Genomic DNA, 9,767 nt, shown 5'->3' on the forward strand with positions numbered 1-9,767 from the left:
TTAAAAAAGGTCTTAAAAGGTATTAAATTTAACTCCATGATTCCTGTATATACCCAGTTTTTATGATTGAATTAGGCTAATTGTTAGCTTTTCATTAAACTCACAAGCCTCCTGCAGTTCCTTCACAACCCCCAGTTTGGGAAACTTTGATGTAATGTAGCCTAATGTTTAATGCACTTTATGTTGTTAATAACAACGAATGGAATATATTTTCTTTTTCTTTGCATTTTTATATCAATATGCTACACGATTATCCTATTTAAATCAATGTGATAAACGAGTAAGGTCAAAATTAATCTAAAAGTAATCAAAAAGTAGTGTCATTATATCACCTAAAATGTGTAATGTAATGGATTACGTTACTAACTACATTTTTGGTCATGTGATTTGGAATCAGTAACGGACTACAATTTGTAATCTACCCAGTTCTCGATAGATAGATAGATAGATAGATAGATAGAAATTGCAGTAGTTATGTGACTTTCATTATTTTGTCTGTTCATTTGTTTTAATGACCTTTATTTTGTAAATCTAAATAGGGGGCAAAAACATGTTAAATTGTGCAGGGGATAAATAAATCACATTTTTTCACAATTATACGATTACATACTTAAAATTATAATTACAATTAAGTAGCAATAATGTGATTTTTATGTTTTTTTTTTTATGTTCAATTAATAATTTTATTACCTTTTATTTTGTAAAACGCTTCACTTTCCCAGGCAGCGCGCCTTACGGTTTCCACATGACATTTCCAGTGCGCCAAACTCATGAAAGCTGCCTTCCTAGGGCACTTGAAGCGGAAACATTAATGATAGATACGCTGTAGGATCCTTCCAAACAGAATTCAATACACGTGCATTAATATGTGAGTTCCGAATGACCGTTATTTCGAACGCTACACCTTTCAACCCTCCAAAACTCAACTTCGAAGGGAATAGGGCGCAGGGATGATCGCTACCGAATGGAACACACCCCTAGTCACGTGGGTCGTGACGTTCCAGCGCTATAAAAGCGGCCGCTCGCTGCGCCTCGCTCTCTTTCCCTGCGCGACACGTGGATGTTCGCACTTCTTCTGATACATAAACGAGTTTAACGAGATTAAAACATGTGCATAACGAATTATACGCGAGGAGCCGATCGCAGCGCTTCCAGACCACCGTGATAAATGTAAGACTGATGATTAAAGCTGCTTTAATTATTCTCGGACTTACTGTAAGCACATGGCGGTCATTGTTAACGCGTTCTCCTTTGTCTTTCTGCAGGTTGGATAGAATGTGCCTAGATCGTGATTATCTGCTGGATGGTTTACTGTGTGATCCTTACGCGCAGTTCACAGAAATGGTGGGCTTTACAAAATACTTTTTTGTATTTTTAGTGTTATTACTGCATTTATATTGCGTTTTTCTATATTTATATGTAGTTTATTGCTTAATTGATCTAGGAAATTTCCGAGTGTTTTTCCGTACCTGCAGGAAAGATTTTGTTTGAGGTATTGATCGTGGAGTTGTGTTCTGTGATGAAGCTGCTATATAGGAAGTGCCGTCTGATGCGATAACTGACGATGGCAAAGCAAAATCAGCCTGAGACACAACCTGCAGATGCGAGATGTTTCACTGTTCTGGAGACCGCAGGTGTCTGATCACATGTTTCTTCTCCACAGGTCAGCATCTGCTTCTGAACGCTGCTTCAGCACTGATCTGGTAAATCTCTCTCTCTCCCCCTTTGGTCTTTGACCTTTGTCTAAACCTATCTGATGCATGTTTTCTCTGTAGAGATCGAGTGCCGCAAACCACCATGAAGTCTCCTGATTCACCTGGATGGAGAGCTGTACGTATATATTGTGTTTTACTATAAATTCAGTCTTAAATGGTGTAATTTAGATCTGTTTAGGTCAGAATAGTGTCATATAAAGGAACAATCTGACCCAAGATCAGTTTAGACATTTTATTGATTCAAGCCTGTGATGAGAGAAGTTATCCCTGTCTGAAAAACACGTGTGGAGTTTTGGTATTCTGAGGCTTGTTTCATAATCAATATTTGCACTTATAAAATTATTTTTTTTAAACTGAAGTGACTCATTTTTACTTTTTGCAGAAATGCTCCACAGTGACCATGATGAATGCTGGAGATTGACGTCAGATCATAAAGTGTCTTTTTACAATGTTTATTAAATAAAACGTATCAAAATGATTCCCGTCTCTGTGTGGTCATGTGTTGAAGACAGAGTTGTATGAGGTTTTCTTCAGCGTGTCCAGGAAGTACTGCTCCTCCTGCAGGAAGTCTCTGTCCTGTTAGAGAAATGAGCAGAAACCATTCGTACGGTTGGGATGTTGCCTATTTAGGGCAGTGATTCTCAAACTTTTTACAGCGGCGTACCCCCTGGGGCATTTAACAATCTTCTGCGTACCCCCTCTCTTCCACTTAGACCGCAGTTACTTTTTCTATTAAATTGATTTACAGGTGCATTTTTTTTTTCTACCTTAGAGGCAAAGATTGTCTATCCTTTGTATGTTATGTTTTATGTAATTCTTAACATTCCATTAAGTGTATTAAAGTAAAGCAATAAATGTCAAATCGAAGTGATAGCCTGCTTGTAGACTTAAAAATAAAACCGCCAATAGGTGGCGGCAAGTCACTGTCTTAATGAGCCAGGCGTCGCGTCGTGCAGTAACGAAGCAAAATGCTGTAGTTATGAATGGGTTATTGATCACTGACTCTATGAATCGTTCAAAGCTGCATATTCGTTCACTAATGAAACACCGCTGTATGTTGCTTGGAGACTCACACCAGATGATACGGATTTCGTTGCAAAATATAACACATGACAATATTCTGTTTAAAATGTAATCTGTTCACTTAATATTACCTTTTTTTTTTTGTTGAACCGTTGTAAAAATTAATGTCACATTTGCCATCGTTTGGATAATCAGGGAAATTTGCATTCTTGCTCATTTTTAAATGAGAAACATGAAAACAATAACTCGCACAGGGTATGTGACCGTTATCGAAGAGAGTTTATATCGATCTCAATGTACAGTCTGTCAATATTTGCTCTTCATGCCATATAAAGGGATAGTTCACCCAAAAATGAAAATTTGATGTTTATCTGCTTACCAAGATGTAGGTGACTTTGTTTCTTCAGTAGAACACAAACAGAGATTTTTATCTCAAACCGTTGCAGTCTGTCAGTCTTATAATGTAAGTGGATGGGAATCACGGCTTTGAGAGTAAAAAAAACACAAACAAAACCAAAATAAACCCTGCGGCTCGTGACGATACATTGTGTAAAGACACGAAACGATCAGTCTGTGCAAAAAACTGAACAGTATATCGTTTTTTTACCTCTTCTTTTCACCGCAATGTCCGAACTCTGTGTCCTGAGCGCGTTCTCGTTGTCTTCTTCAGCCGGCGCGTGACGCGTCTTCTTGCTTTACGGCAGATCGCAGACTTATAAGTGCATTACCGCCACCTATCTCTCAAATGGACCATTGACACTATCTACAATCTCAATTAGGAGTGTCAATGGTCCATTTGAGAGATAGGTGGCGGTAATGCACTTATAAGTCTGCGATCTGCCGTAAAGCAAGAAGAAGAAGACGCTCAGAGATGCTTGAGAATGCGCTCCGAACAGTTCGGTGAAAATCAGAGGTAAAAAACGATATAAATACTGTGCAGTTTCTTGCACAGACCGATTGTTTCGTGTCTTTACACATCAATGTATCGTCACGAGCCGCAGGGTTTAATTTGGTTTTGTTTGTGTATGTTTTTTGACTCTCAAAGCCGTGATTTCATTCACTTACATTATATGACTGACAGACTGCAACGGTTTGAGTTAAAAATCTCTGTTTGTGTTCTACTGGAGAAACTAAGTCACCTACATCTTGGATGCCCTGGGGGTAAGCAGATAAACATCACATTTTCATTTTTGGGTGAACTATCCCTTTAAGTGAAGATCTACTTTAAAGATACATTGAACAGCAGCGCGATTTGCTAAAGCAGCATATTCAGCGGGCATCCTATCACATGCACGCTGCTTGTGTGGATGCAGTCAGTTTTGACCGCAAAAGATGAGGTAAGCTGATTGGATATCATGTATTTGACTATTTATGGCACTCCCATTTTCCTGTTTTTACATTAGAAGCAGCATTTTGCTTGTCAGAAATACATGTTCGGTTTTAATGTTACTTTTAAGTTGGGGTAGAATTAAATGAATGCCAAAACTCAGAATTTTGTTCGCATACCCCCTCCGTCACCTCATGTACCTCATGTTTGAGAACCACTGATTTAGGGAAATAGTTGCTCTGAGGCAATAACGGTGAAGCATTACCTCAAAAGGAAGTTGTTGAAGTATTATAGGACTTCCTAATGATTTTAGTGGTTTATGCAGCTCTCTATAATTACTGTGGATTTTTACATGCATTTTTAGAGGTACTTTAATACACTGATCATTTGTCAGATATATTAAAAACATTTTAACTACTACTAATTCTACTAATGGGGCCAAAAAAAAAGTCTGACTTGAATCACAAATGGAAGAAAAACCTAAATATAACCCCTGCCCATCTTTTTTTTTTGTCTTTCATTTGAGTTGTTGCAATGACAAATATTCCAAAGGTGCTTTGTGCTTCAATTTTGTCAGCTGTTAAAAGCAGAGTAAGTGATTTCTGGTAGCCAATGTTGATATTTGAAATCACCAAAACAAACACGCCCCTACCCCAAAAGGGTCTTGCCCCATACTGCATTCTGTTCATATTTTTAATATTTAAAAGAAAAATCTTAAGAAAAGAAAAAAATAGGCAGTATTTCATGTTGTGTGCTCTGCTGTATTCTGCATATTTCGGCAAACGAACTCGCAAACTGACAATTTGTATGCTGTGCCCACTGCTATACTGTAGGAATAGTAAGAATATAATGATATAATGCTATTTAAAGCTTATTAAAGAATTATATGTAAAAGTGCGGTCACATTTACTGTTAGGTGATTTTTTGCGGGTGAAATCCAGTCATTCCAATAGGAATCTGTGAATTTGGTGCAAGGGCGTGAGATTTCTCACGCAGATTTCGCACTGGGTTCAGATCAGTCACGTGATTGGAAGGAGTCGTGGGCGTGGCCACATCCTAAAATAATACAAGTAACACAAGTACCATGGAAAATAATGGTCCTACAGACTGGAAATCAACGCTCTGTTTGACAATATCGGAGGTAGTCAGGTGACTAGCTGCGACCAATGAGCAGACCACATTTTGTATGGGCTCACAATTACTGAAGTATGAAAAAAGCATAACTTAGGCTTAAATCAGTCTATTACAACAGTCTGTATTTGTGCGATTCTCTATGCGATCTTATTCGGTTTATTCGACTTTTAAGGCCGATCCACCCCAAGAACGATAATTATATTAGCATTACACCAAAGAGCGATAACGTTCTGTTTATTTTAAGCGTGCTGAAGTTTTGTTGTCTAACGCTTTTAATGCAGGATGGATTCTGATCGGCTGTCAATGTTTTTATCATTCATCAGCTGGAAAAAATCATTTCAAAAGTGATTCGAACAATATCGTTCCTCAGTGCCATTTAATGTCAGACTGCAGAGGGCAGGATTTCATCAGATCACCTGCTGTGAGTCTCAGGATAATTACACACTCCAGCCACTAGGGAGTGTGATGAGCCTCGTCAGTCTGCAGTCATTCCCCGATGAACTGAAGGCGGCCATTTTTAATTCGTGGAAAGTTTGTTGTGGTTGTTTGATGCTCAGTGTTTTATAGGCATTACACCTGCACTAGTTGACTTCATTTTATGTTGAAGTGGATTGTAAACGGCATTTAAACTGGATTGACTGCATCATCTTCTGATCTACTGTTTGCCTTTTGGATTTTTACACCATAGGATTATTGGCTTCAACATCGATGGGAAATATGGTGAGATCTTTCCTTTTTATGTATTTATTTGGCTGTGCTTGCTGAACTGAATTGTTGCTTATTTAGATTTTTCACTGGAGACATTCAAAACTGCGATCAGATCTTTCAATCTTATTTTTATTATTTTTTAAGTTATTTATTTTAATATTGAATTAATATCGACATATTGGATTTTTTGTTTTTTTGCTGAACTGAATTGTTGCATTATTTAGATTTTTTGACTGGAGTTGTTCAGGAACTGTTGGCATTTCTTTGGCATATATGAGAATTATTGTTTGTTTGTTTATACATGGAATTATTCACTTAATCATTGCATATATGAATATGTGACCCTGGAGCACAAAAGCAGTCTTAAGTCGCTGGGGTATATTTGTAGCAATAGCCAAAAAAACATTGTATGGGTTAAAATTATCGATTTTTCTTTTATGCCAAAAATCATTAGGATATTAAGTAAATATGCTCTTGAGCTTATATTGCACTTAATGTTTATATACCATGCAATGTACATGGGTTATTGGCTCCAATATTAATAGGAAATGTAGTCAGAACTTTTTTTTTTATTTTTTTTTTTAAGCATATTGGAATATTTGCTTTTTGGGGACTATTTTTGTGTTACTTAGATTTTTCAATGGAGTCGTTCAGGAACTTGGTTTTACTTTGGCTTTTATATGAAGATTGTTCTGGTTTGTTATTATGATGCTATCTGCTATCTGTCTGTCTGCCTGTCGACTTATTGCATATTTGGATTTTTTTTTTTTGGCTGTTTTTGCTGAACTGAACTGTTGCTTTGTTTTTATTTTGGTAAACGTGTCAGATTTGTCATTTTATTAGTATTTTTGTTTTAATTTATTTATTTATTGCATATTGCAATATTTTTTTTTTGCCAATTTTTTTTTTTTACTGAACAGAAATGTTGCTTTATGTTCAGGATTCACATTTAAATGAGGATTTTCTGGTTTATATAATTGAAAAATTCACGTAATCGTTACATACATGTATATAATATACACTTGCACTTATTTTTAGTTTAATTCACAAGTGTATATACCATAATAAGCCTCTTTAATGTGGAGTGTTTACTGCAGTGGTCAGTTGAACGGTTATAGTGCTCTCTAATGGACACCAGCATCAGAAAGTGTTGTCACTTGGGGAAAGCTGGGTAATTTGTGAGCTGAAGTGAATGTGCGGTACCTTCTCAGCGGTGTGTTTGATGAGGGCGAGGCGGGCATGTAGCTCAGCGGGCAGCGGGTTCACAGCGGCGGGCAGGTGTGTGCTGGCCAACGCTGGAGAGAAATCTAACAAACACACACACACACACACACACACACACACACATGATGCGCTGTCTGACACACTGAACGCCTGCGGTGAGTCTGAATGAACAGATTACCTGCGATGAGGGGCGCTGACGTCACCGGATGGACGGGAAGAGTGTGTCTCAGTCGCTCTATGTCTCTGTGATGATCGGTCATCCTCAGACGCTCCTGCAGATCACATGAGCAGAGTTACACTAACTAGATAACAACTACATAATTCAGTGCTGTGACGTCACTATAGTGCAGCTTTACCAGTAATAGTGGTGTAGAATCACAAACATATCTTCTCTCTCAGACGGCGTGTAGTTTTGGGAAGTCTGGTTCATCTTAATGAATCAGTTTGTTTGCACAGTATTTTTGAATCAAATAATGTTCGAATTATTCTTTTTTTTTTATAGTGAAATATGTTGCTGTTCATCAGTGTTTTGACTAAATTAGGGTGTTTTCTAATTTTATTAGTTGTGTTTAATATGAATTCATCTGTTCAATGTAATGTTTTACCCTAACTGAGATGGTCAGTGCTCATCCTTTATAAATACTACTCTGATTTGGAGTAATTAATAATATTTATTGGATTAATTAATGATAATGAATGATACATTTTTATCATCTGATAAAAACATAATTATATTGTCCTAAATTCTTTGGTTTCCAGTTTTGTTTTTTGTGGATTTCTTTTAAAGGTTCATTAATTGTTAATCATCAAAAAGCATGAATTGTAATTAAAATTCATTCAAATGTAACAAATAAATAATTTATTAAACTCTTTAACAATAATAAAGCTCTATGACATCTGTTTTATTTTTTCCCCCCAAATTCTGTGTTTTCCATAAATTTTTCTGGATTCATTGGTTAATTAAAGGGGTGCTATTATGCTTTTTCACTTTTTCAGCTTTAGTTAGTCTGTAATGTTGCTGTTTGAGCAGAAAAAAAGATCTACAAAGTTACGAAGCTCAAAGTCCAATTCAAAAGGAGATATTTTATTCAACAGAAATCACTTTTTCGAACAACCTAGTATGAGAGCCTGTTCTAGTACACCCCCAAAACAAAATCAAGACTTTGTAAAAGAGCATAATAGGACCCCTTTAAATTCAGTTAATTTCACAAAACTTTTGACAAGATTTTAACAAGATTTAAAAATTTTTTTTAACAAGAACAGGATCCCACAAAATGCTTTATTTGTCCTCCCAAATTTCATTTAAATTTTCCCCGAATTCTGTGTTGTGTGTGTCTGTCTGTCTGCGTGTGTGTGTGTGTGTGTGTGTCTGTGTGTGTGTCTGTCTGTGTGTTTCTGTGTCTGTGTGACTGTGTCTGTGTGACTGTGTGTCTGTCTGTGTCGGTATGTGTCTGTGTGACTGTGTGTCTGTGTGTGTATGTGTGTGTGTGTGTGACTGTGTGTCTGTCTGTGTGTGTGTCTGTGTGTGTATGTGTGCGTGTCTATCTGTGTGTGGATGGTGCGGAGTCGTGTCTGATGTTCGGCCTCCACCTGTCTGGACTCTCTCAGCGCTCGCTCTCCCTCCTCAAAGCGCTCGGACGCCAGCTGTGACACAGGAAGCGCTTCAGTGTCACATGATCAGTGTCACATGATCAGCGCCACACACAGATCTGCTGCAGTGTTTTACCTTACTGAAGCTCTCCACCTCCTGCGCTCGTGTCTTGAGTCTCAGTGCTGTGGCGCTCAGTCGCTCTTTCTCACTCTCCAGCTCCTGTCTCAATTTCTCCAGACTGTCTCTCTCTCTCAGCAGCGCTTCCTCCTTCTGTTTCAGCTCTCCGGCGCGCAGCTTCAGATCCACCTGCTCCTGAATATCATCAAGGAGAAATGGGATTTAATCACTCCGCCTCTTAAAAAAACCTCCCTTCTCATCTGAAGTCACCAGTACCTCTTACTTTTTCAACTTCTCCCATCTGACCACCTGCAGCCTGATGCATAAACTACTTCATCTTGTATTAAAAGTTAGCAGTCTTGTTACTGTTAATTAAAACTGTTAAAATTGTTTTCTTTATTTTAATAAAATAAAGCTGAAATAAAATATAAATATTTGATGAAAAACAAACTAAAAACTAATAAAAATAGCAAAAAGCACATTATAAAATTACTAAAATTTAAACTAAATTTCTATTTAGTTTATAAATAAATGTAACAAACATTTTTTTATATAATTCTAAATTTAAATTAAATAAACAAAAAATAAGAAAATACAAGCTAATTCAAAATACTAATAAATACTATAACAGTATATTATAAATAATACTAAAATATTATATGAATATAATAAATCATCCTACATCTTTTCTCGTTGAATATTACTTAAATTTCTTTATTTGTTTCACTTGGAAATGCATCATATTTATTTTGTAAAATAGGTTTTGGATGCTGTTTCTTATTAAAGGGGTCATATGATGCAATTTAAATTTTTCCTTTCTCTTTGGAGTGTTACAAGCTCTTGGTGCATAAAGAAGATCTGTAAAGTTGCAAACACTAAAGTCTCAAATCCAAAGAGATATTCTTTATAAAAGTTAAGAGTCAGCCAC

At 36.7% G+C, this 9,767-nt stretch overlaps 2 protein-coding genes and 1 long non-coding RNA gene across 3 annotated transcripts in view; 1 reads left to right on the forward strand and 2 right to left on the reverse strand.

The window, feature by feature from the left end:
* The first annotated feature begins 1,024 nt into the window (after positions 1–1,024).
* LOC107751637 (uncharacterized) lies at positions 1,025–2,193 on the forward strand. The gene is made up of 5 exons (XR_001641278.1): positions 1,025–1,170; positions 1,266–1,344; positions 1,664–1,703; positions 1,776–1,830; positions 2,098–2,193. It is a non-coding gene; the product is annotated as an uncharacterized LOC107751637 (long non-coding RNA).
* Positions 2,067–7,479, reverse strand: LOC107751635 (fas-binding factor 1-like). Its single transcript, XM_016567379.1, has 3 exons — positions 7,310–7,479; positions 7,111–7,214; positions 2,067–2,291 (listed from the first exon to the last, which is right to left on the reverse strand). The coding sequence occupies exons 1-3, from the start codon at positions 7,389–7,391 to the stop codon at positions 2,211–2,213; spliced, it is 267 nt and encodes an 88-aa protein (XP_016422865.1). The 5' UTR covers positions 7,392–7,479; the 3' UTR covers positions 2,067–2,210.
* fbf1 (Fas binding factor 1) overlaps positions 5,454–9,767 on the reverse strand; it is a 17,086-nt gene continuing 12,772 nt past the window's right edge. Inside the window, exons 25-26 of the mRNA XM_016567361.1 lie at positions 8,939–8,948; positions 5,454–5,919 (exon numbers count right to left, since the gene is read on the reverse strand). Coding sequence (XP_016422847.1) covers position 8,948 — 1 coding nt within the window. The 3' untranslated portion in view covers positions 5,454–5,919; positions 8,939–8,947. The remainder of the gene's footprint in view (positions 5,920–8,938; positions 8,949–9,767) is intronic.

The sequence above is a fragment of the Sinocyclocheilus rhinocerous genome, unplaced genomic scaffold (assembly GCF_001515625.1).
Source record: "Sinocyclocheilus rhinocerous isolate Xijiao unplaced genomic scaffold, SAMN03320098_v1.1 scaffold1553, whole genome shotgun sequence".
NCBI classification, from domain to species: Eukaryota; Metazoa; Chordata; class Actinopteri; order Cypriniformes; family Cyprinidae; genus Sinocyclocheilus; species Sinocyclocheilus rhinocerous.

Coding starts and splice junctions, on each gene's coding strand:
- LOC107751635 (XM_016567379.1), bottom strand. CDS start 7,391: ATGACCGATCATCACAGAGACATAGAGCGACTGAGACACACTCTTCCC. Junction 7,215..7,309: donor GTCAGCGCCCCTCATCGCAG/GTAATCTGTTCA, acceptor TGTGTTTGTTAG/ATTTCTCTCCAGCGTTGGCC. Junction 2,292..7,110: donor TCAAACACACCGCTGAGAAG/GTACCGCACATT, acceptor TTTCTCTAACAG/GACAGAGACTTCCTGCAGGA.